We start from the raw sequence: 26,970 nt of genomic DNA, 5'->3' as shown, positions 1-26,970 counted from the left end.
TAAGCTCAACACAGCTGCACTGACATGTTAAACAAAGGGTGCTGCAAACAATTACAAGATTGTATTAAAATCACAAGACTTTGCAATGAAACATATGTTGTCCATATGTGAGTGCGTAGCTTATACAGCTGTTCATGAATGAACTGTACATGTTGTTTTTCCTGACCGAGTCAACCAGAAGTCATATGAAGGTGGGTATAGTTTGGAGGAGGCATTGTTTTGTTAGCTTGCAGCTGGAAGATCCACAGTATCTCTTCTTTACTAGTGCAAAAATAATTTTTTACAGGGACTACGCATAAAATTTTAATGAGGTGTGTCATTCATATTCCAGCTCAGGAAACGGGTTCATTCAGCCATGGTAAAATCCATATATAGGCTATTGTTTGTTTTCAACTGGTGTGGCATCTTGACTACGGTACCTTTGAACAATCTATATTGCGCCTGAAACATTAGAGATTAAAAATATAACTGTTAATCATTCATGTTCCAAAGAGCACTAGATGGGTAACCGGAATGTCCTCAATGGTGTAATCAAGCAAACTGGGGTGCAGAAATGCACTGGATCTCTGCCCAGTAATTGTAATTACAAACATTTACCACAAGTGGGCAGAATAAAAAAAAAAAAAAAGAATTGCTATTGTGATAAAATGTATCTTGTGTATCTCAATAATTTGCATATTCATGACCTCTTTGTTCATGGGAAATGGGTGTAGTAAATCTGATAAAATTTTCTATAAAACACTTTATTCATTCTGCGATAACAACAAACTGATTTTGGAGGAAAAAAATGGCCCAAAAAAACGTAATAGCTCCAGTGGATAGTGGCAAATATTTAGTTGGAAATATTTGAGATATAACAATAATCACCTTATATATAATGACAATATGTACTGTTTTATACCAATATTTTGTAACGTGTGTGTATATATATACACACACACACATAAATTATATAACATTAAAAAAATATATCATTACCCCCAAACTTACAAAATTGAAGAAATACAGTTGCATGGTCTTGAAATTAATAATATATATAATAATAAATTGAATCATCCATTGATTGTTTTTTAATGTATACTGTGCATATTTAATATGAAGATTATGGCCTGGATAAGAAAAAAATATCCAGAAGGGGAGAACACAGTGTACTGTAACGTACATAGTTACTGTTTAACTGACAGTCTGTTTCAGATTATATGTTAGAAAAATAATAAAACCGAAACACTAAAAAGAACATACTAAAATGCAGAAAGGTGAAAAGATGTGAGCGTCTTCTCAGGTGTCTGTACATTCCACAGTGTATGTTCAGTGCTGGTGGTAACTGTATATACAAAAGACAATATGTACAAGACAATTTACCATCACAGTGATTTTCACATTTAGCAAATGTAAGATTAATGCTTTAGGAAAGAACTATGTAATAAAAACAACTCCTTCACTCGCAAACTCATTCAAACACATTAATAGTGCTGAAACTGACAATCACAATATGTCAATAATACAATCAAGGCATGATTTGTAAAACGCAAAGATTGTGCAAGTCTCTCCGAACGCATTTCTACATCCCAATATGCAGTTTGTCTTTTAAACATTTGAAAAAGGGCAATGCAGTCACAGGTCCAAAGAGGACAGAAGCACACAGTAAAAGCCTGCAGCTCCTCCGCAGGTGCAAAAGTCTCGCTTAAAGTCGCATCTTCTTTTTCCTGCCCGTCCAAACGACTCGCTTCCAAAACGACCTGGCAAGCCCCTCGCTTTCCGTCGCCCCTCCAGGCAGACGTGCTGGGATTGAGCTCCAACACATTTCACCAATGAACTGATTTACGATCAGATCCGCTGGCCGAATGTTAAAAAAGCGCCAAATATTTGCACCTTTCCATGCTCTCATCAATCATTGTTAACGGTTTTGGCAAGAGACGGAGCATCTCGGCAAGAGCGTCCAAATGCTTTAAGGCACTTGGCATCTGTTCAAGAAAAACCTCAGGTAGAAATACCGAGCAAGCCGAGTCCTGCCGCTCATCTGGGAGTTCATAACAAACCGTGAGGTGCGATTTTTCAGGCTGTGTGTCACTAGCTGACCAAAAACGCTCCGAAGAAGCTGGACTTCTCGTCCATGTCGATTGTGCTTACATTGCTGACCGTCACAAACACCCTGTCTCCTCCTCCGAGCTGAAAAAGCCCCGCTTGGTAGATGGAGTACAGGCCGTATTCGGTGTCGCGTGACCAGCACGTCGTCCGGGCGTTTTTCATCAGCAGTATGGGCACCGGATACGAGCTTACTTTTTTATAAACGTACTGCAGCATCGGTTTCCCCCGGACCGACTCGCCCGATGGGCCGTCCTCTTCCTCGCGGTCACTTTGGTCCTCCTCGATGAGCGAGTGTCTGAAGTAAGTTTGGGAGTAGATGTAATAGAGGCCGGCCTGAGGCACCACCAATTCTCCGTCACTCAACTCCACGTTCTGGAGGAAAGCCAGACCTTTTTCGGACTCCCACGACTGGATCTTCTGGCCGTAAACCTTCCTGTTCGGTAGACCTGCATTGTCAAGCCAGAGAGAGGGATTATGGGTCGGGGTTTGACAGAAAAGCTGCATTGTTTCGGCGTTTGGCAGGCGAATGGAACTCGGCTCAAGTTATAAACCAGCTTTTTGTTTCAGGCAAATGGCCACAGAGATATGATGAAACTGTTTTTTTTGTTTTTTTTAAAGAAGTGAGCTCTGACCTACATTAAAGGTTTTATGAGCTTCCTTTCTGGGAAGCTAACATGAAAAGAATGTTTATTTGCAGGGATGCAACATTGTTTGTGCAATTTTTGCATAGCGTAGTTGTTTTCTATCTGATCTGGAAGTCATCCAGTCATTCTGCATATCTCAATGTACTTTAAAGGTGAACGTGGACTATGAACCAGAGATCAACAAGCTGTAATCAGTTGCAGTTGTTATTGTAATAGTTCAGCACATATACAGGAACTGAAAAGAGTTGCTGAAGTCAAACTTGTTCAAATCTCAGCAGCTATGGACAAACCTAAATCTAGTGTTTGCTAGAACAAGACATACCTCCTCCATCTTTTTCTGCTTCTGGTGTATAGCTTCCAGTCACATGCGCAGCGATCTTAGGTCGAGGAAGATCATCTTGATCTTGGATCACCAATGAGGGAAGTACACGCGAGACTTCGTCTGTAAAAATCCAAACGGTTAATTCAATCGTGGCTTATGCCTTCATATAAACTTAATCTGAACGTGCTCTGAAATACCTTTGACGGCGGATGAGATTTCTTTCTGATAACGGCTGGACATTGACTGAGAGAGAAAAAAAATAATTACATTGGGAAAAACAAAGATTACATTTCTTGTTTCACAACGAGAGTTGTGAATGGACCAATTCTTCAGTATAACTTCTGAAAATTAGGTTTCATCTTACAAAAATTAAGGAAATTCCTGTATTAATTAAAAAAGGGAAAACGATCCAAGTCATAAATGGACTCATTGTCTACACTCTACAGCTTTATGACTGCATGGGCCTCCTCTGAAGCGGATACCTTTTCAATCAGAAAGTGTAGCTGTTGCGTGACCTGCCAGCAGGGGTCGTCTTTTCCCTCCGCCGCGTTCAGTTCCTGACCCTTTATCGTCCTGAGGTTGGCGCGCATCAGACACGACACGCTGCTCTTGGAGAAGGTTTCTTTCATCTGTGAATCAAAAAATGTTTTAATATATATGATTTTAACAACTAAATATTCAGCGTGGTGACCAATTATGTCCCAATTAAGCATTTTGCATATGCATGAAATATGAAAGCTTGTTTTGCATAAATAAAATGCAAACATGATATTATATGTAGTTTTTATTATTTGAATCAGGCAAAATATCAATTTTATAAAATATACTTTAATGCGTTTTTATTTATCTTATTATACAGTGCCAAATTATATTTGCTTATCTTTATTTACATAATTATTGATCATTATTGATCATCAAATAGCAAATATTTTCAAGCATACAAAAAAATAACTAATAATAGTTAGGCATATATATAGAGAGATAATTGCTTGAACTCGTATCATCGTATACAAATTATAAAAAATAAGATCTAATATAAAAAACAAATTAAAAAAGACAAAATATTTTGCATGCATAAAATGCAAAATGAAGCAATTTCCTAAAAAGAATAGCATATTTATTGTATATATCCATTCTATTAAATAACAATTTCATGAAATTTTATTATCTTTTCTAGTGCACACACTGTAAAAAAAAAAAATATATATTGTTGGTTTAACTTAAAAAAGTAAGTAGCCTAGTTGCAGTAAAACTTTGAGTTGAAACAATGAAGGACATTGGTTTAATCAACAGATACTCAAAATATTATGTCATCTGATTTGACAAAAGACATTTTTTTGTGATAGGCTAAATCATTAAAGTATTTTAGTGTAAATTAATATCTGTGCTATTTTTTTTTAGTATACAATAATAATTATTAAAAGTTATATTTTACATGCATAAAATGCACACTTTTCCCCTCAAAGAGACTTTTTTTAAATGATAAACATTGCCATTGAGTGTCGTCTGCTGTTGCTTAACTTGTACTTCAGGCTCCACTGAGCGACCTGTTGGCAGCTGTCCACTAAACAAAATGCAGGCAGAAACCTCAGCAAACCAACCGAGAACGGCTGCAAACAGCATTCATTCGCTCTTAAGTCTCCTTTTTACAGCATTTCAATGTCGCAACATGCACAACAAGGCGGCCAAACAAACTTTGCACAAGTTCTGAGGTAACGTGCAAGAAAACGCAGAAGGTACACGGCCCTTACCGTCGATAAGACGTTGCTGAAGTATATGAACGTTACAGCCACTGCTATTGTTTGCAGGAGAATTGCAGCCAGCAACAGAAGTCCGATATACTGCATGGTGTGTGAGCTTGTCATGCTGACCATTGCGTGTGTTCCTGCAGCTCGAGACAAAAGCTGAGGCAGAATTCCTTCTCTCTTCATATGAAAAGGCATATGGAGGCGGGGCACCGCTTGACTATCAAGGAAACGAAGTGCAAGATTGACTTTCCTGTAAAGATAATGCATGTAAGAACCTCTTTCGTTTTTGCTTTTCTGATCAGTGCAATCACTTTATGATATAATTACTTTTGAGAAACGTACATCAAGCATAAAACCGTTCTTGCCCTGCTGGAAAATTCAGTTTAAAGGAACACTTCACTCAAAAATTTAATTTACTTTCTCAGGTTTTTCCAAACCCTTGGGGCTTCTTCCATGAAACACAAATGAAGATCTTAATCACCGTTCACTTGTATTGTGCTTCAAAATATCTGTGTTTGGGAAGAAAGGGAAGAAATACAGATTTGAAACATAAGGGTTAGTAAATGGTGACAGAATTTTCACTGTAAAAAATTATATGATCAATAAGTTATGACAACATATGTTTTTACATTGTTTAAACCCATCAAAATAAGTTAAGCAATTTGCTACTTTTTTAGAAGTTATACAAGGTGTAACTCATTATTTAAAGTCAGTTTAATGTAATTTAAGTTGAAATGACTTAAACATCCAAGTTGATTACTTAAAAAAATTAAGTTAGCAACTTTTTTTACAGTAGCTATACTGTATCATGTTTTATACATGAATTTATAAGGTCTCTAAATAATCAACAAGCTCAAAATGTTGATGTGCTGTGAAATCTTTAATGTTTTTATAAAGTAAGAGTAAGAATAATGGTAGTAATATTTCAAGATGAACATTTACTGGCCTGAAGCAACCTGTGTTTAGAATTATTGTGGTAAAACAGACTTTGATTTTAACATCTCTCAATCGAAATTGTATTGCATTGCAATTATATAGCCTATATTTTTGTCCCCCAAAATGAAACTACAGAGCTTTGATTGTAAACATTTAAATATCATCTTACTAAGACATATTATTTGGAGATACCGAGTTTCAACTGATAATTATATGTATTTTTATGTAAGTAGTCTGCTGTTGTACCGACATCTCATTGATTTACATTACAAGCTTACATTACATTACCAGATTTCTGTGGTTGTGGCTCCTAAACGGTGGTCCTACGTTGTACAGTGAGAGAGGTTTCAGAGACGGTCGTTGTCGCGGTATCGTGACCAAAGAAAGTCTGCGATAATTTTCTGACAGTGTCATAAATTTAGCATGATCATCTCGCAGTGTGTTTGCTGCTACAACCTCCACTGACTAGCCAATAAAAATGCAACATGAAATGGTGTATTGATCAATGCGACATGGCGCTAAAACTTAAAACTACTTATCTCAAGCTCTATTTACAAAATTGGCATGCCAAGTTGGCCTCTTTTCCCTAGCCATGACCGCGTCCATATTCTTCTCTTTAGCTTCCTCCTCTTTTTTTCAGTGCACATAAAAACCACAATTGCCAAAGTGCAATTCATCTTGCTCTATGTTGACCACTAGCACATGCTGATGACGTTTTATTCTTCTATACTAACTTGTGTCGTAGCCTATGATTCAATAAGTGTCATCATCGTACAGTCTACGTACCCAAGTTTATTGTAGTACAGTGTGATTTGTAATGATCTTATAGGATTGCTGAAACCGCACAGTCTGTAGCAGGCATGAGTTGATCATCATTGGCTGCTCCAAGTCGGCTATTAGTTTGTCTAAATTGGAAGAACATCTTGAACTAGAACTTGAACTAATGTCCAACTTGCATCAGCTAATGACCAGCTTGGACCAGCTAGAAACAGGCTAGTTCCAAAACACAGATACCAGTTTAAGCTGGATTTTCCAACAGGATTTAAATTAATTTGCTGTTTTGTTTTAATGAACTGATGTATTTTCATTTAAAAACATGTTTATTTTCATTCAGATTCATGTATTGTTCTATTGTAACTTGGCCCTGTTCTTGTTCGAGAAAACATGACCAATTCTGACTGTATTTTATTTCTAACATATGGTTACAATCTGGTCCTATTTAGAAAGTCTAGGGGGTATTCCATGTATTGTGCTTCTCAAAGGCCGGCCATTTCTTGCCATCTGATTTAAAGAGCTATTCTGTTACTCCCATCAGCTTCAGTTGACAGGTTTTGGTGGGCCCCTGTAAAAGTCAATTCTAAACTTCAGCATCTAAAAAGTAAAATCTATGTTTTCTTCCTCTTGTCCAACCATGTCTAACTCTTATATACGTTATATATAGTTTTCTCATGACAAAGTTATTTGCTCATGACACTCCAGGTGCTCCGTAACACAGTGTTTATGCTCCAATCCCAAGCCAACGAAACAATTTTCCAAAGTACATGAACGAACTCAAAACAGTGCTGCTTTTGTGTCGTCCACAAGTATAATCATTAAGTTTAAAGACATATTAAATAACGAATAACACTTTTAAAAAGCGCTACTGTTTCCAGCTAAGTGTATTTATTGTTAACCTGGAGGTGCTTGCATGTTCTCTCACATTACCATTTATAGATGCTTTTAAAACGACTCCCGAAGCGAGTTCATAGCAGAGCGGGATAGGAGCCTTTTGAAGCTCCATCCCGCTCCGCAAACGTCAGCAAAGTTACCCAATATTGCTTTTTTCATGGACTTGTTTGTGCCAGATGTGTTACGCTGAGATTAGATCAGCTTCTATAATCAACAGCAGATGAACGGAGGTGACTAAACAGACTTCAGTGATCTTCTGGGACAATGACTGTGACTTCCTCCTAAAAAAGTAAAGCTCAGCAGAAAATGGAGGACATGCTTCTTTATAAAGGATCACCGGTGCTCTTTTATAGGTTTATTGTGAAGACACAGTCTGAATGACAATACAGTCAAACAATACTTGTTGTGTTGATTGTTCATGCTGATTTGCAGCTCCAGAGTCAAAACTAGAGATTAAACGGCTTAATAAAAAGTCCTTGAATGTAGAACAATTGGCATGAACCTTGTTCTTAATTCAAATGTTTCTTTTTGTTTCCACACCCATTCTCTTTCGCTGATTCTTTCGCTCTATCTCTGTCAGCCAGCTGTGTTCGACTGGTCTCTGAAGGCCACGGTGTTGACATGTCCTGCTCTGAATCGCAGGCAACCTAAACAATGCAACAAGCGGCACTGTGGATCTGAGCATATCTGGCACAGACATGGTGGAAGGGAGGAGGAGGAACACAAAGAAAAGGAGAAAAAAGAAACAGAGCGGCAGGCGACCAGTGGACGGGCGGAAACTTGGGATTTTCCAGCAGAAGCGAATGCAAAGTGTAGATTTGGCTGGGTTTGTTTTAGCTGACGCCAGGAAAAGCTGCAGCCAAAGAGTGACAAACTCATCCCTTATGGTGACCCTGCCACATTTATACATAAGCAGAACGATCTGAGGATCTCTTTTATGAGTGTGTGTGTGTCTGTGGGTGGTGTTGGTGTGGGAGGTAGTGGAGGGAGATTCTTCTGCCCATGAAACATGACTGTAGTCTGGCGCCATGATTGACCGATGTCCTGCACCGGAGAGAAAATCCTCCCCCACTGACTCCCTTTTTCTTGGAGCTGAATGTTAAAGCAACCCCTGAACACACAGGAACGCTCTTTCTCTCATTGTAAACTATCACACTTGCAGTTTTTCAGCAAGAGAAAAAAATCCCAGACTATATAGGGAGCAAATATTAATAAGACTTGGGGTGGGATTTTTAACTTGGGCCAGTAAGTAACAAACTAGCAATGTATTAGCAATGGTCTAGCAACAACCTAGAACACATAGCAACACCCTGGTAACAATTCACTCAACAGCCTATCATAGTGGTAGTGAATTTGCATGGGAAAGCAATGGTTAAACTTTTGAATGTAATTCTCCATGAAAAAAAAGTCTTAGGACTGTTTCATATCAGCCTTAGGTTCATTGCAGTTATATAGAGCTGAACTGGGACATCCTTGCGTTACTATGTTCTTTTCCAAACTGATAGCAAGCTAAAGTGAGACCTAACTATAGAACCTTAGGGTTGGTTTTCCATCCTCAGGGGTTTTTAAACGAAGCCGCTGGGGCTGTAAAGACTTGACAGGCCGCTGATGAATGTGTGATCATATCCGTTGCGAAGAACATGGGGGGGGTTCACGGAGAGTTACGGGGCCTTGATTCAATGCCTCATTGCACTTGGGGAATCAGGAATTTGGCTAGAGAAAAGGCCCCCAGTTTTGGGGGGCCCCACTTTATCATCAGAATTTTTTTTGCTGTTAGTGTCAAATGCTCAAAAATGGAAAACAGAGCAGGAGGAATTGAAGAAGGGGTGAACAAGTAAAATAGTTTGTGGGGGCTATAAAGTCATTGGGGGAGGGGCTAAAATTACATTCTGACATGCCTAAGCCATGCAATCAAAGTGCCAAGAGACTTATAGGCCGGGATACAAGGGCGTATTGTGCTTCTCTGTGACATCACTCCTGAGTAAGAGGGAAGGGAGACAGGGAGATTCCCAGTTTTCCCTCCGGGGTGGAAAAGTTTGAGCTATATGTTAATTGCCACTTTGCCAAGTGGGAGGATTGTCCTGAGGGGCGGCCTGTCCTCTCTCCATCCATAGCCATCACAACTTAAATTAATGCATGCTGTTCTAAGGGTACGTTTACACAACAATGATGTACTAAAAACACGGTATTATTCATGCCAGGCCAGTAGTTGGCGATATCACTTTGTTAAGAAACACTGCGCACCTATAGACTGAACACGTAATGCGCATGCACATGACGTCAACGTTTTCACATATTCATGTTTTTGTAGTTTACATGGAGACGATAACATTATGGTTTTCAAAAACTTGCACTTTAAAACCTGTTTTCAAAAGTTTGCGTTTTCAGGCCCCTAAAACGATGTTGTGTAAATGAACGGCCAAAAAGCATAAAAAGTTTTCCGTTTTTAGCTGAAAATGGTGTTGTGTAAACGGCCCTTTATTGAAGTTTTCAAATTGAAATGCACTTCAGGTCAGAGATCGCTGAGAAACTCTGCCATGAACCGCCGAGGAGGAGAAGATTTTCTCAGCTGATTTATGTAGATGAATATGTGAGACATAGAGGGGTGTTTTGTGCTTTTAGACTTGGCAGTGTTTCTCTATTAAGAAGCCTTGGAAGCCAAATGGTCATTCTTGGGTGGGGTGTGACAGATGATCTAAACTCTGACTCTGCTTGCAAACACGTAATCCGACATGTCATCAGAAAATGACATGAAACAGGCTCAAATTGTTCCTGTTTTCATCAAAATGTCTCGCCTATACAAGCTTGATCACTCAGTGATGTACTGTGAGCGCCAATGCTGGACGAACTCATGTACTTGAGTTAAACTACAGTTTATCTAATGAAATAGCACAGCTTTGGTATACGTGTGTGTGTGTGTGTGTGTGTGTGTGTGTGTGTGTGTGTGTGTGTGTGTGTGTGTGTGTGTGTGTGTGTGTGTGTGTGTGTGTGTGTATACATATTGCGATTAATCGATTTCACAGCACTAGACATAAAGTTGATTATATGACATACTAAGTCATATTTGTGATAAAAAGTGAAAGAAGCCCATTTCTGCCAGATAAGAATTTTTTTTATATAACTATGATATGCAAGTCATATTTATAAGATGAAAAGTCGAAACTGAGTCATTGCCTATTTATGAAATATTTCATTTTGATGTTATAATTATGACTTTTTATGTCATCATTTCAACTTTTAATCTCATAAATATGACTTGAATGTCATAATTATGATTTACCAACGCATGATTTTTTTTTCTTATGTGGCAGAAATGAGAGCCTCTGAGAGCCTACTGTTCTCTGATTGGTCTGTAATGATTGGTCTACCACTTAGAGCACGCGTCGGAAACGAAACACCCATCACCATTTCTGAATTTCAGCTCCAGAGGCTTCCTCAACACTCGGTAGACGGTGATGTGAACAGTAACGATGGCGTCGGTTTCCTCATCCTTTGGAAGTACATGTGTAGCGATATGCTTTCGCGGCACTGAAAATAACGTCTTCTCGACATGTCGACAACACAAACCAAAATCTTCCAGGCCTCAGCTACAACTACAGTGTTTGAGAGCGGGTCAAAGTATACCTTGTTCACAGGCAGCCAATGAAAACCATAGACTGGCGTTATGCAAATTTGTTACAAATCTTCATAGGTTTATGCAGGAAATAAGACTAGAGTTACTGACAACTCGTTTCAGGCAGTTAACGCTATTTATTGTGCACTTTGTTCTTTAAAACATTGCAGACCTTTTACATTACATAACACTGAAAGGTAATATAAAAAATGAAAATAGGGGCACTTTAAGCAGTGGAATGAAACAGTGAACTTTAACTTTCTTATTTTATTATTATGGAGCTGTAGAATTGAAATCAGGCCAAATAGTTGAAGTGCTTTACAATGAAATGGGAGGCATGGCTTTGTGCAAGCAACTACCTTAAATTCAGGAAGCAATGAACAATGTGAAAGATAACATTCCTCCAAGCGCTAGGTATGTAAACTCCTTGGGTTTTGTTTTCCTTTGAAATAATCACGCAGCTTTCCCTGATTAATCATTGGCTACTCGTATTACAGTGTGACATCTTAATCTAGATGGGATTTGAGACGCTGGCATGAAAAACTCTTCCTGAAGGCAATTTGTGCAAAGTTTGAAAACGTGTATCGGGTTATGTATAACTGCTGAGAACAGGAACTGCCTCACACTTTGCCATCGAGCTTCTTGAGATCAAGTTTGGCCATGTGACATGACATGTCACACTCTTGATAGGTTCACATAAAAACATCTCAGCTTTTTTCAGTTTCTCTGTCACAGCACGAACGATAACAGGTTATTCCAGTCAGCAGGATCATCTCGGTTCGGCCTGCAGGCTAACTCTGCCTGTGTTCACTTAAAGAGTTAGCGATTCACCCTTCTGTCACAGTTACTTATGAAAATCTTTGAAAAGCAAAAACAGCAACGACTTATTGAAGTCTCTTCAAAGGAAGCTAACACACATGATATAAACCATTTTTTTAATATAAATGGGGCAAAAATGTCTTCTGGTTTCACTTTTTCTATTGTGCATTTTGTGATTTCAGCAGACACACCCAGAAAAGTGTATTGCTCATATCAGTACATTGACGCATTTTCCAGATGTTCATATCCTAATCCTAAACGACTTCCAGTGCAGTCAAGGTGTCAGTTTTGATCAGTTTTTCAATGGGAATCAAACTCATTACCATAGCATTACTTGCACATTTTCGACCACCTTAGCAAAATATCAAATTTTATCAAATATAATTAAATATATACAACATCAAATTAAAGTATATAAAAAAGCAAGTAAAGTTATATGAATTAAAACAAAATAGGATAGTGTAGCTCAGATAATTTGGTCTAGGACACATTTAGGACAGAAATATATTGTATATTATAAAATGAATTGTACCTAATATATTATATTAAAATATTATATATATATATATATATATATATATACATATATATATATACATATATATTCTCATGACCTTAGTATTGCTTTTGCAAATTTTTCTACCACTTGTTCTAAATATCAAATTTTATAAAAACAACAATTAAATATGTACAATACATAAAAGAATCAAATTAAAATGAGTGCTGTCAAGACGATTAATTGCGATTCACCAAATCTAACAAAAGTTTGTAAATATATGTGTGTGTGTATATATATATATATATATATATATATACACACACAAAAAATACATATAAGCAAACTTTTAACTTTTAAACTTCTAAAAAGATTAATCGATTTGACAGCACTAATTTTAATTGTATTAATTTATGTATTGTGCATAATTAATATACATATATATATATATATATATATATGTATATATATATATATATATATATATATATATATATATACATATACATACACATACACACACACACAAATACACAACATATAGGCCTACACAAACTTTTGTTAGATGCTATTAATCGCATTAATCAATTTGACAGCACTACTTAATATAAAATTGAAATGAAGTAATAAAAAAATGTGGATAGCTCAGATAATTAGATGAGAAATGTTTTAGTTCATTGAAATCTTTTTTTGGTACAATCTGCATTGTTTACGACAACATCTCACAGGAGACAAATGTGAAATTGCATAGGTCTTTTATTTGAGACGCTTCATTTGTTCTCCATTTAATTGCTGATTTTACAGATTGTGTTTTCATCTAGGGATTATTCATTCCAATGGCCAGTGCTGGAGAACAGTGGCATCTTTTGTGTACAAGTCAAAAAGCAAGTCATCGTCAGTGGTTTATTGTGTAGCCAAAAGAATTGTTATACTTTTACACAGCTTCAAAAGAAACATGATTACAACCTACAGTGACTCACATACTCATCATACTTGAGAGAAGATATCAGTTTCTAAACTGGCAGGCAGAATGGTTACAAAACAATAATGGCAGAAAAGGAGGAGATAAATATGGGTGTATTACAAAGATCAACTGCTTAAAAGGTGCTTTTCAGATCCTTCTTCTATGCGTTTTTCCCTGAGAATAATGGTAGTGCCTGTGAAACATCAACAGAAATCGATTATTGTCCCCACACTCTCAATTAGAGGAAAGAGCCAAAGGTGCAATAATAGTTAAAGGTCTCATAGGTGAGAAAAACAGCGAGAGCCGCATTCCACCGCGCTTATCTGAACCCCCCGGCGTTTCCCATGAGCTAACACTGACGGATATCTTCCCTCTAATACTCCCTTCCAGCTCGTGTTTCATTAAACCACCACACCGCCGGTTTTTAGGAAATTCCCTTTTGTCAAAACTGCTGACTGCCAGCAGCAAAGAAACTGCCAGAGAAGTTGCAATTCCCAGAAAGAGTAAGAAACATTTTCCCAGTGGTGTTGTATTTTAACAGACATACGTTATATGTAAACATGTTGATGCGCTTTGAGATAAGATTTTACGGCATTCACATTTTTTTATGAACATGCCATCTAAAATTATGTCTGTCCCTGAAAGCTCTGTCAAGCCAAAAATGACATATTATTATTATTAATTTGTTTTTGAAAAGTAAAAATAGTACTTTTTCCCTTGACAACATTACTAGCTTTTACTTTTACTATTATAATCCCAATCCCATTTAATTTAAGTGCTTATGTGTATGCAAAACTAGTTCAGTCCCCTGTTTAATTGTCAAAATGTCAAACCAAAATGATATTATTTATTTGGTATATATTGTATATAGTACATTTAAAGTATTTATCTTTATGCAAATCAACTATAATATAAGCTTCAGTGTTCAATTTATGATTTATACCCGTTTATACAGTAGCATTGCATTAGTATTGGGTCCGAGTCCACCTTGTTGAGTCCGAGTCAAGTACAAGTCCTTACCCAAGATATTTATTAATGTCTTATCTTAATTTTATGTTGTTACTTAGAGTTCGAGTCAGTGTCAAGTTTGAGTACAAGTCCACCTGAGTGCGTCCACATCCGAGTTCATTCCTAATTACAGTCCGAGTCCGAATCCAAGTCTGAGTCCAAGTACCCTAACTCTACATTGCATAAATCATTTGGACATTAAATTAAATTTTACTATAAATTCCCTGTATTTAAATGTATATGAAACACTTTTCATATACCAATACAGCAGCTCCTGAACCCACTGATATAAAAATTGTGCCTGTTCAGATCTTTGTAGAATTCTTTTAAATTTAAAAATCTAATTTAAAATCAAAATATATTTAACATAATGTTCTGAAATGTTGGCTCTGTAGTTCATTTATTTAAAGGTTCTCCTTGAGCCAATGGATGTAGTTCCTAAGACTTCGTGTTCCAATAGAGAATCGAAAGGGCCCGAAAGCGAAACTAAGGCATCCATGGAACCCATCTTCATAGTGATCAACGGTGACATGGACTCCGGCTTCCTCCAGTCGTGTGGCGTACATGAGTCCGTCGTCTCTCAGCACGTCGTGCTCACAGGTCATGATGTAGGCGGGCGGCAGGGCCTTCAGCACTTCAGTTTCAGCAAGTAAAGGTGCCGCTCTCACATCCAGCAGGCCTGGCAGCTTCTCCACCAGCTCTGGGTCTCCGTGAAGCGGAACCACAGGTTTATAGTTCTTCTGGAAGGCCACCGGAAGAAGCTTGGTCCAGTTGATCTTGGCTCTGGCCGCTCCCATCTCCTGGCCCTGATCCAGAGCCGTGTGATTGTTTGCCAGCAAAGCAGGAACAAGTTTCTGATCCCCGTTTAGGTACTCCAGCCAAAAGCGGGCCATGACTGGACGGTACAGGATGGGAATGTGGGCGTTCTGCTGGTATGAAGGTGTGTTGAAGTCCAGGGCTTGAAGCACAGGGTAGACCAGGGCCTGAACTTTAAATTTAATAGAAACACTACTGTCCAAAGCCATCTGTGAACAAAGAGATAAATAAATGTGATTATTAGCCATCTTTTGTGATGAATACCTTTAATAACACACTATGGCACTCTAGTAAGCAAAACATATGCAGTATTTGTTTAGATAGATAGACAGAAAGAGAGAGAGAGAGAGAGAGAGAGAGAGAGAGAAACTTCGAGGCATAGATTCAACATAGATTTATATATATATATATATAATATTAGTATTTATAACAGTGTGTATATGTATATACTGTATATTATTTACATTTACATTTTACATTTATTCATTTAGCTGACGCTTTTTATCCAAAGCGACTTACAATTGCTATATATGTCAGAGGTCGCACGCCTCTGGAGCAACTAGGGGTTAAGTGTCTTGCTCAGGGACACATTGGTGTCTCACAGTGGATTCGAACCCGGGTCTCTCACACCAAAGGCATGTGTCTTATCCATTGCGCCACTACCACCCCTACCAAATATTATAGAATAATATTTATACCAAGTATACTGTATATAATTTTATAGCTTTATAGCTAACTCTTTATAGCTTTTATACAAATTCAAAGCTTTTCACTAAAATTCAGTCACACTATTTTACACTTCCAAAATAATTAACGAGAAGAGAAGGCTTCTGACTTGTCTCCTCACTTCACTCTCATACTCTCAGGGATTTGTCGTACCTGTTGCGCCACAGCAGCGGCAAGGTTCCCTCCCGCGCTGTCACCTGACACAGCCACTCTTTTCAGGTCTATAGAGTACCGGCCCAACACCTCAGCTGTCAGGATGTGTTTTGAGGCCTGAAAAACATCATTATACTGATCTGGGAAACGTCCATCTGGAGCCAGCCTGTACCTGAACATACAAAATAAAACAAAATATACAAGTTAAAACTGGTAATTAAGGCCTTTAATAATGAAAAGACCATATGCAAGATCTACAAAATGTGCAACATTGCTTACTCAACAGATATTACGACAGCATCCAGCTCTTCAGCCATCGCCATGCACTGAAGGTAATATGGTTTCATCTCTTTGAAGACAGAGGGAGCAATTAAAGATGTTATGCTGCAATTTGAATTTATGAATATATTTCTTCATTACATTTTGGCTTTTATAAGATTTCCCCAAGAAATACTAAACCTGGTGTCTTCCATGATTCTTATTCTTTCTGACAAGAAAGCACTTGAACACAACAAGCTCCTAATCACAACTTCAGAAGTAGGAAGTAGAAAATTTCCAATAGCACATGAAGGCGGCATTGAACCATAGATAATATCACCAAAAAAGCTAATGAAAACACCACAAGTGTCATGACACGTTTAAAGTTGGCATGAACAGGAAGTTGCGATAACCATTTCTTCCCTATTCATAGTTTTCAGTCATGTGACTGGCGTGGAGACCTGGAGGTCAAAACATACATAGAACGGCAGCTCGGACGTGCCTTGATGCCTTCCTACCTTGGAATGGTAGGAAGAGGGGAAGTTATTTTGATTAAAGATTACGAGGGCACATGAATTTTAAAAAATGATGACGTGCATGGATAGATTATTTATTTTAATTGTTTTTGACGGACATTTTTTTATTTACAAACTGATTATGACATTCCTGATTTGAATAATTTCTTCTTTTTGTTGCTTTTTTTTGTGTATTGCTTTTTTGAACATGAACATCAGTCAGAAAAATTTTTTTTTAACAGTGACATGTTTTGTTTTTTACCCCTTACCCCAACTTTGGATAGATCATTTATAATAAATACAGCAATATTCCATAAAAAAAATGAACTGTCATGGTGATTTCATAAAGTCTCTCACCATGAGTTGATTTCATGGTGTCTTTAAACTGAGAAGTGTTCCTTTCTCTACCACATGAGGGTGCTTCGAGACCGCTGAGCAAATCTCTTTTTCTCGCTCCCTCTGTCTACAACTTCTAATGCATTCAACAAAATGCTTGACTTATATGAAATAATATGTAACCTAGAGTTGTGACGTTCGCGAACGAACCGATTCTTTTGAACGGCTCATAAACATGAACGATGGGAGCCGAGTCGCGGCTGGAGGGGAGCCGTTTTTTCTGTCGTTCTTTTTTTCCTATGCGTGTTTCACACAGATGCACACAAATTAGCTCCTCCGCGAGACAGAACAGTTATAGGGGACGCACATGGCACCCTTTAGCGTCAATATGAGACGCAGATAGTCTATCTGCGTCTCATATTGACGCTAAAGGGTGCCATGTGCGTTCGATGTAGACGAAACGTCAAAAGCGTCAGTATATGACGACTTGGGATGAGAATGCGTTGGCCGAACAGCATGATGATAGTTGTGCACGCATCCTTCACGTGAGTACTCCAGTGGAAAAAACCCTGCGTGCCTCTGTCATTGGGTAGGAGCGGAGCCATGACTTGTGCACGCTGCCGTCACATGCTTACTCCAGTTTAAAAAATAAAAATAAAAACACGTGCGAGTGCCTCTCTGTCTCAGTGCCAACGTCAGTAATAGCGGGTCGTTAGGTATTGTGTGAATAACGTAGCTTTACACATACACACACTTTGTACTAAAGGTAAATCCAAAATAGTGATGTCACTGTCTAAGCAGAGGGATGTTGTGCAACCCTATGGAATAAAGTCCACACACGACAAATGAGGTAATAATCAATATTTCAGAATAATTCAAACTCAGATATTGGTGTGTGATATCTGAGTTTGAATTATTTGACTACAAATCTCACCTCATAATTCCTCCCAGTGATTATTTCCAGGATAAACTGAGATGCCCCCAAGCTGGCTTCTTAAAACTGACTAAATATTTAAAAAGAGCCAAAAGAGCCGTTCTTTTGAACGGCTCTTTGAAAGGAACGGATCGCCAAGATCCGGATCCCCTCAAAGAGCCATAAATCCCATCACTCATTAATAATCTATCACCTACTTGTGCTACAGAGTGCCCATCCACCTCCATGGAAATAGACCACGCCTCTTTTCAAGCGCGTCTCCTTCCCTTCAGCAGTGGACTCGAATACTCGCGCTTCCACTCCTCCAAAGGAAGCCTCTGTGATCCGGATGGTTGGGATGGACTGATTACTGTTTACATCCTCCCAAGACGAACAGTACTTTACAACACCGAACGGGGAACCTAGTCCAAGGTCATGAGCAACAAAACTCTACGAGAGAAATCCAAAAAGTTGAGTTTTTGTCAGCAGATCTCTTTAATAAACTCCATAAATCCTGCTACCTCATTGCACCTGTGTATATATGTGTGTGTGTGTGTGTGTGTGTGTGTGTGTGTGTGTGTGTGTGTGTGTGTGTTAATGCAATAATATTTATATGAATATGTATTTCAATGCAAAATCTTACCAAATGCATCGTGCCACGTATCATAGCATCCATAAACATGAGTTTCCATGGCTCTGATATAGTGCTGGGCAGAGGCAGATAAATATAATAAGCAGCTGCTATTGACAGTAAAATCGTCCCGCTCAAAATGCACCGCATTATTAATTATGTTAAAAGAGCGTTAAAATGACAGCTGCACAAATGTGACACTTCACCTGATTTCACAATGTATACCGGTAGATTATGAAAACACTGCAACCTTTTTAGATTAAAAGTCCTCTTGTCGAAATTAAGTTATTGTTTTTATTTCACTGCAGTGGTTTTTGAGTTTTTATTCTTGTTTTATTTTAATTTTTTCTGTTAATGGTTTTATTGTTGTTTCTTCTCCTGTGGATTCGGCATATATACAGACTTTTATTTTGAAATGTCTGTTGCTTACTTGCCGTCACATCGAATATACGTCAGACACATAGGGTCAGGGTCAGACATCAGGCTATGCGATTTTCTATGGATTTTTGGTTTCGGCCCGGGCCCTATTTTTGTAAATGCTCTGAAAACTTTGTATGCAGGGGGAAATAGCTCAATTCAATTAATGAAAAATTAGCCTTGCAAAGCTCCTCCCTTGTATCTCTGGATGGTATCCATGTTAAAGAAGCTGTTAATTATTTAGGAGTTGAAAAATGAACAAGTTTCTCAGAATTTTAATCCGGCCTTTGAAAAGATTAAAAACAAATTTAACCTCTGGTTATTAAGGGATTTGTCCCTTAAAGGTAGAGTTCTTCTGTCAAAAGTAGAAGGAATTTCTAGACTAACCTGCTGCTTCATCTATTGATTTAGACAATAAAATTGTCAAAACTATTGATCAGATTTTATTTCATTTTCTATGGAAGAATCATGTGCACTACATTCATAAATCTGTTGTTATGAATTTACTTAAAAGTGGTGGCCTTGATTTTCTATATTTCTCTACTTTAAATAACACCCTCAAAATTAATTGGTTAAAATTTTGTTTGAAAAAACCTTTGTGGAATTTTATTCCTAATTTGATCTTTGACCGACTTGGAGGCCTTTCTTTCTTTTTATTATTATTATAAAATTGACAAATTGCCAGTGAAACTTTCTTCCTTTCATGCTCAAGCTTTATTGGCTTGGAAACTGATCTACAGGCACAACTTTTCTCCACAACGTTATTTTATTTGGAATAACCGTTCTATTTTATATAAACACAAAAGTATTTTTTAAAGCTAGTTTGATAAGGGTATTGTTTTAGTTTGTCATTTAACACTCAATGATACCTTATGACGTATGGCGAGTTTCTTTTGCACTTTAATTTTTATTTACTTTAATGAGGTATCTATGTTTATTAAGGAAAAGGTACTCTTTCATTTTGTAAAAAAACAACAAAAAACTTTGAACTTTAATTTAAATGTAATTGTTGGATATTTAAAGTATAATAAAAGTGTGAATAAGGAGGCTTTTGTAATTAATCTGTTAATCTTCTTAGTCAAATTTCACATTCATAAGTGCAAGTTCCCTAACAAAAAGCCCCTTTTCTCAGTAGTCCTTAAAGAATTAGAAAATTACTTTTCTGCTTTTCAATCTAGTAGTAATGGAAAAGCTATTAAGACTGTTCATTCGTGTACTGTCCTCAAAAGCTTTGAATGATTCAAAGGTCTTGTATTTTTGTGAATGTTTTTTTCTTATTTATCTTTTTATTTTTTATGTGTGTGTTCTTTGCTACCCTGGCTCCAAATTGTATGTTGTAATATTTTGTTGTTTAAAGCATAATCAAAAAAAAATAAAACAAGACAAGGTATTAAAAAGGCTCTCCAATCTGTATTATAGTTATAAAAGAGAAACTAATGCCCCCTTGTGGCTAAATACATATTAAGTTAAGATATAGAAGACGTGCATTAACGGAACAGTCTAGCTATCGGGGCGTGGTCTATTGCACATACACAGAAGAAGTTTGATGGAGTTATGCTGCTTGTTAGATCGATTCTACAGAGTGCGTTCATATACCAGTGAGTAATCTTTGTTCAGTTATTGATAACCTCTTACGAGTTGTATTTCAAGTATTATTATGTTGATGTTAAATCTGTAATTTGATATCTTTTGATGTTACGACGCACGCATTTGTTTATAGCATCGTGTATATTATCTGAGGTAAATACTTGTGAAAGAGAGTTCAATATCTATCTGTGATCATTTAATCTCAATTTATAAGTATCGTGGAGTATGTATATAGGATTATTTATGATAGAATAAGTATATATGATGATTATATCATCTCTGAACGATCGCTCTGATTGAGATCACGTGTCTGGGAACGTAACGCCATTTAATCTGTGTTATTTGACTCGGTCCTTATGTTACTTGATAATATTTTGTATATTTGGGAAATATTGAGTCATTGCATGCATAATATCCATAATAGAAGTAGTTTATGAGTACTATCAACCGGAATTGATGACTCTAGATGTTACAATGATTGGATAACATAGTATTACAATGTTTATGTTCTTCTGTGCATATAACCATATCTGAAATATGTTATCTTGAATATGTTATAATTTAAATATTGTTATTTCTATTTCATTTAGAACCACTACTGTTTGAATGTGGCTGCAAATTACCATTAAAGAGATACGTCTCTGACCGGACGTCTTGTGACTGCTCATTCTCCACCAGAACATAATATAGTCTTCATTACAAGTGGTCCTTCGAGCCGGATTGAGGAGCTGTCACAAGTAAGATGTATCAGCGTGATCCTGACACCAGACCTGAATCTCCTGAGCCCATTGTCAGACCCAGGCGATCAGTGCGTCTACCTAGTTATCTATCTGACTTTGAGGTCACCAGATACCACCCAAGGTTACAGTCACAGGACAGAGCAGAAACTTCTTCTCCTGAACTGAGTGAAGATTCTGATCCACCAGGAGCAGCTTCACTCAACATAGCTGCTACCTACCATGAACACAGACCAAGTCCTCAGCATGGGCAGCTACTAGAATGGAGCTCTATCAGGGAAGATGAACCGCGGCATAAAATCTCCTCTCCACATTCTGAGTTGTCATCGGTGGTCTTAGCAGAGTTTCAGCAGCTTAAAAAAGAGAATGATGAACTGCGGCATTTTACAAATGAACAGATGAGACTGTTGGAAAAAAGGAATGAGGCTCTTGAAGCACAGATGAAACAGCTAGTAGCAAGTAACCAGCCCAGTCATCATTTAACAGGTATGTCCTCACCAATACCACAGCCTCGTCTTCATCCCCCACAAAGAGCCAAAGAAGCTAGGCCTGTACCTCTACCTCGATCAAAGCTGCCTAACAAAGTGAGTGACGGTGCAGATGATCAGGTCAGACATGACTTCATTTCCGACTTAGATCAGAGGCTTAAAAGGCTTGAGATGACTTCACAGCAGACCTATTCCAGTCCTATCTCACCTCGACAGTCTTCCCCCCAGAGACCCTCACACTACAGCAGAACAGATGACATTACAGGTGTCAATCGTCACACAGTGCAACGTATCCCTCCCAGCCAAGAGAGCACTTACCGTGGACCAGCTCCCACCATCCCAAACTTTGTAAAGCCAGACCCAAGAGAGTTTTCTCGGTTACGAATCGCGTTGGAGAATATTCTACCAGCTGATGCCACTGAGAGATTCAAGTTTCAGATACTTGTCGACCACTTAAAATTGGAAGAAGCTCTGCTTATAGCAGATTCCTATAGCAATTCATTGTATCCCTTCTCAGATACTATGGAAGCACTTAATCAGCAGTATGGACAACCCCACCAGCTGGCCCTTCAGAGAATAGCAGAACTTATGGATGCACCGAACATCATCAGTGGAGATGTGAAAGCTTTCAGGATGTTTGCATTAAGAGTTCGCTCATTAGTCAGTATGCTTCAACAGCTGGGCAAGAAGGGTTATGTTGAATTGGAGTGCGGATCCCACGTAACAAGGTTATTGTGTAAACTTCCACATGATCTGCAGACAAGCTTCAGAAGGTTTATCTATCCCCACAGAGTATCTATCCCTACATTACTGGATTTCTCAGCCTGGCTAGAGTTCGAACTGCAGGTCCAAGAAGATAATTCCAGGTTCTCTTTTTCCACGAATAAGCCAGTAGCCATGAGCAGAAAGGGACAAAGTAAGGATTTGAAACGTCAAACAAACCCAACAAGTATATTCCTTGGTACAGAGAAATGCACTGTCTCAAGAGCCATGCCAGTGAAGGATACGGAGTCTAAGTCCAGGGAGAGAAACATCTTCTGTCCATATTGTGATGGACATGATCACTACTTGAACGGCTGTTCTAGTTTCAGTCAGTTGAGCAGAGATAAGAAAGTGAAATGGATTCAAACAAACAATCGATGTTGGCGTTGTGGGAGAGGGCACCAAGCGGCAAAATGTAATCTCAGAACTCTTTGCAAGATCTGTAACGGCAGACACTTGTTTGTCCTCCATGAGGTTAATAATCGGCCCACCACAAAGACCAAGGACTCTCCTGATCCTGGATCCTCTGAGAGCTGCCTAGTGAACACCACCACAGAGACCTTGTACTTAGATCGACCCGCTGGCAGTCGTCAAGTTTTGTTAAAGCTTTGTAAGGTGCTCTTAAGGAATGGCAATCATTGCTTGGAAACTTACGCCATACTAGATGATGGGTCCGAACGTACAATACTCCTTCACTCTGCCGTTCAACAACTTAAGTTGACAGGTCAGCCTGAAGAACTGGTGTTACGTACAGTACGTCAAGACCGCCACAATCTACAAGGGGCTGCTGTGGCTTTTACAGTATCACCTGCCTTCCAACCTGAGATTTCCTTCAAGATACACAAGGCTTTTACCGCTGAACCACTCGGACTAGCTGAACATACACATCCAGTCAGTGAGTTACAGAGCAAGTATCGGCATCTACAGGGATTACCGCTGCAACAGATTGACCACGTACAGCCACTCCTCCTCATAGGTTCTGACTATCCACACCTCATTACACCAGTTGAACCAGTTCGTCTAGGCCCTCCAAACGGACCTGCTGCCATCAGGACCCGTCTGGGTTGGACACTGCAGGGTCCCACTCAAGAAATTAAGCACTGCCTCTCAGAACAACAGTGTCTCTTCACTTCTACTTCCTTTTCTCCTACCGACCTGTATAATCAAGTGGAGAGATTATGGCAATTAGATGTGCTCCCGTATCGCAGCGAGAAACTCATTACTCGATCCAAGCAAGATCAAGAGGCCATTGCTTTACTCGAGTCAAAGACGACTAGAGTTATGGTAGATGGAGTTGCTCGATACTCCACTCCATTGCTTCGAGTGAAGAACATGCCCATACTGCAAGCCCCGAAGGAGAGTACCCTGCCTTGTCTCAGAGGAATAGAAAGAAGGTTAGCTAAAGATCCAACTCAAGCAGCATCTTACAGGGCCGAGATGAAAAGGTTGGAGGAGGAAGGATATGCTTCAGTGATATCTCCAGAACAGGTGGAACAGACAACTGAATCATGGTATATCCCCCACCATATGACTCAGCACAATGGAAAGAACAGAGTCGTTTTCAACTGTTCCTTTCAGCACAGAGGGAAGAACCTGAACCAACTGCTACTTCCAGGTCCTACATTAGGCCCTACCCTGATGTCCGTTCTGCTAAGGTTCCGTGAGCACACCGTGGCTTTGAGCAGTGACATCAGGGGTATGTTTCATCAGGTGCGTCTATTGCCAGAGGATCGCCCTCTGGTACGCTTCCTGTGGAGAGATCTTAAGAGAGAAGAGCTTCCCCAAGTCTATGAGTGGCAAGTCCTTCCCTTTGGGACGACATGCAGTCCATGTTGTGCAACATTTGCATTACAGAAACACATCATGGATCATAGTCAACCAGGAGAAGATGTCCGTGAAAGCATTGAGAAATCCTTCTATGTGGACAACTTCCTCCAAAGTTTCAGTTCCGAGGAAGAAGCAGAGTCAATGGTGACAAAGTTGCGAAACCTCTTAGCAACAGGTGGGTTTGATTTAAGACAGTGGGCTAGTAACTTCCCTAATGTCCTGAGCCATGTCCCATCTCATGCTAGGTCCACCAGCATTGCATTGTGGCTGACACAAGGTCAACCAGATGCTCAAGAATCCACGCTTGGTCTTCACTGGCACTGTATATCGGACACACTGTCATACAAGTACCGTCCCATTGACTACTCAGTACCCACAATGCGCAACATTTACAAGGTCTTGGCCAGCCAATATGACCCATTGGGTTACATTGTCCCTTACACTACACGAGCTAAAATATTAGTTCAGCGCCTGTGGGACAAGAAGAGGGAATGGGATGATCCCCAACTACCAAGTGAGTTACTCCACGCCTGGCAGGCATGGGAATTGGAGTTACCAGACCTCCAACTCATCTCACTCCCCAGGTGTTATGTCACTGCAGAGTTAGACAAGACCCAATGTCTGAGAGAGATCCATATCTTTTGCGATGCCTCGGAGCAAGCCTACGGCTCTGTAGCCTATCTACGGACACAGAGTCCCCAAGGAGACATAGAAGTAGCTTTCCTGACTGCCCGTTCAAGAGTTTCCCCCAAAAAGCGTCAGTCAATCCCTCGTTTGGAGCTGTGTGCTGCCTTAACTGGAGCTCAGCTGGCTAAGCTTCTAATATCAGAGCTTAGCATTCCAATTCAGAATGTCACGATCTGGTCTGATTCAACTACTGTGCTAACCTGGATCCAAGCTGACTCATGTAGATTTAAGGTTTTTGTTGGAACAAGAGTAGCGGAGATACAGGAATTGACCGACCCAGGGGCTTGGCATTATGTAGATACTAAAACGAATCCAGCCGACGACATCACACGTGGCAAAACTCTGGCTGAGTTGTCCAATCCAAGCCGGTGGAATCAGGGTCCACCATTTCTCCTTCTGCACACAGATCAGTGGCCTAAGAGTCCACTTCTCCACCTGCAGAGTGAGGACGAGGAGGTGAAACGAGCTACTTTTTGTGGGTTTACTGTTCCAGACAAACATCCAGCGTTGCCTGATAGTGGTCAATTCCAGTCCTATGACGAATTGCTCAAAGCTACTGCCCAGGTATTGCATGGGGCGGCCTCGGATAATGATGTTCTGACTGCAGATGAATATCAAGAAGCCGAACTAGCTCTCCTCCGCCTGGCACAGAGCCAAAGTTTCCCTGTGGAAGTTAACCATCTTAAGTCAGGTAAACCTTTACCCACGAGTAGCCGTCTCCTGTGCCTCGCTCCGGAATATGATAGTACTACGCAGCTCCTTAGGGTTGGTGGGCGCCTCAGAAGGACAGAACAACTAGATGAATTTGCAATTCACCCCATAGTTCTTGACTCTAGACATCCCCTGAGCAAGTTGATCATTCAAGATTTTGATGCAAAACTGCACCATCCAGGAGCAGAACGTGTATTTGCAGAAGTGCGACGCAGATACTGGATCTTGAAGGGCAGGGAAGTTATTCGTCAACATCAAAGAGCTTGTTTAGGCTGTAAAACATGGAGAGGTAAGCCAAGCACGCAGAAGATGGCTGACCTCCCCCCATCAAGACTGCGCTTATTGCAACCAGCCTACTACTCAACAGGGGTAGATTGTTTTGGACCCTACCTTGTTAAAATTGGACGCAGGAATGAGAAACGATGGGGGCTCATATTTAAGTGTCTGACAACCCGAGCAGTGTATTTAGACATCCTCAGCAATATCGACACTGACTCATTCTTAATGGCCTTGAGACGATTTATCTCCCGTAGGGGGAAGCCATTTGAAATCATCTCAGATCAGGGGACGAATTTTCGGGGAGGTGATCGAGAGTTACAAGAAGCTTTTGCAGCACTTCACCCAACATTAAAAGAGCAGCTAGCCAGCCAACAGATTAGATTCCAGTTCAATCCCCCTGGTGCTCCACACTTTGGAGGCTGTTGGGAAAGGGAAATCCGATCCCTTAAAACTGCCCTTTGTGCTACTATAGGGGATCAGATTGTAACCGAGGAAGTTCTACGAACTGTACTTGTTGAGATTGAGGGCATTCTCAACTCTAAACCCCTCGGTTATACTTCGTCTGATGTAGCGGACTTAGACCCAATCACTCCTAATATGCTGCTTATGGGGCGGCTGGACTCATCCCTACCTCAAGTGGTGTATCCACAATCAGAGATTTTGAGTAGAAGACGCTGGAGGCATAGTCAGATTATGGCGGATCATTTCTGGAAACATTTTATCCGCAATTACCTGCCAGGACTTCAGTCACGCCAAAAATGGCAAAGAGATTCAGGAAACTTAACACCTGGAACTATTGTCATGATTGTTGACCAACAGCT

The 26,970-nt window shown here is 39.3% G+C and overlaps 2 protein-coding genes and 1 long non-coding RNA gene across 4 annotated transcripts; 1 reads left to right on the top strand and 2 right to left on the bottom strand.

The window, feature by feature from the left end:
* Nucleotides 1–724: 724 nt before the first annotated feature.
* On the bottom strand, nucleotides 725–4,995 carry tnfsf10 (TNF superfamily member 10). The gene is made up of 5 exons (XM_082183391.1): nucleotides 4,806–4,995; nucleotides 3,537–3,683; nucleotides 3,252–3,297; nucleotides 3,055–3,174; nucleotides 725–2,534 (listed from the first exon to the last, which is right to left on the bottom strand). Exons 1-5 carry the CDS (start codon nucleotides 4,983–4,985, stop codon nucleotides 2,071–2,073), a joined length of 957 nt encoding a protein of 318 aa, XP_082039517.1. The 5' UTR covers nucleotides 4,986–4,995; the 3' UTR covers nucleotides 725–2,070.
* Nucleotides 4,996–13,072: 8,077 nt separating this feature from the next.
* Nucleotides 13,073–18,813, bottom strand: LOC309508879 (neutral cholesterol ester hydrolase 1-like). 2 transcript variants are annotated; one of them, XM_082183388.1, is made up of 6 exons: nucleotides 18,667–18,813; nucleotides 18,242–18,473; nucleotides 17,132–17,233; nucleotides 16,281–16,350; nucleotides 16,002–16,173; nucleotides 13,073–15,331 (listed from the first exon to the last, which is right to left on the bottom strand). In XM_082183388.1, the coding sequence occupies exons 1-6, from the start codon at nucleotides 18,802–18,804 to the stop codon at nucleotides 14,711–14,713; spliced, it is 1,335 nt and encodes a 444-aa protein (XP_082039514.1). In that variant the 5' UTR covers nucleotides 18,805–18,813; the 3' UTR covers nucleotides 13,073–14,710. The 2 variants fall into 2 exon arrangements, with proteins under 2 accessions (XP_082039514.1, XP_082039515.1); XM_082183389.1 differs by lacking the exon at nucleotides 17,132–17,233.
* LOC309508882 lies at nucleotides 16,194–18,390 on the top strand. The gene is made up of 3 exons (XR_014209732.1): nucleotides 16,194–16,333; nucleotides 16,693–16,786; nucleotides 18,253–18,390. It is a non-coding gene; the product is annotated as an uncharacterized lncRNA (long non-coding RNA).
* Nucleotides 18,814–26,970: the final 8,157 nt, after the last annotated feature.

Source organism: Leuciscus leuciscus, assembly GCF_965113295.1.
Source record: "Leuciscus leuciscus genome assembly, chromosome: 11".
Lineage (NCBI taxonomy): Eukaryota > Metazoa > Chordata > Actinopteri > Cypriniformes > Leuciscidae > Leuciscus > Leuciscus leuciscus.
This window is presented reverse-complemented; position numbering and strand designations above follow the sequence as displayed.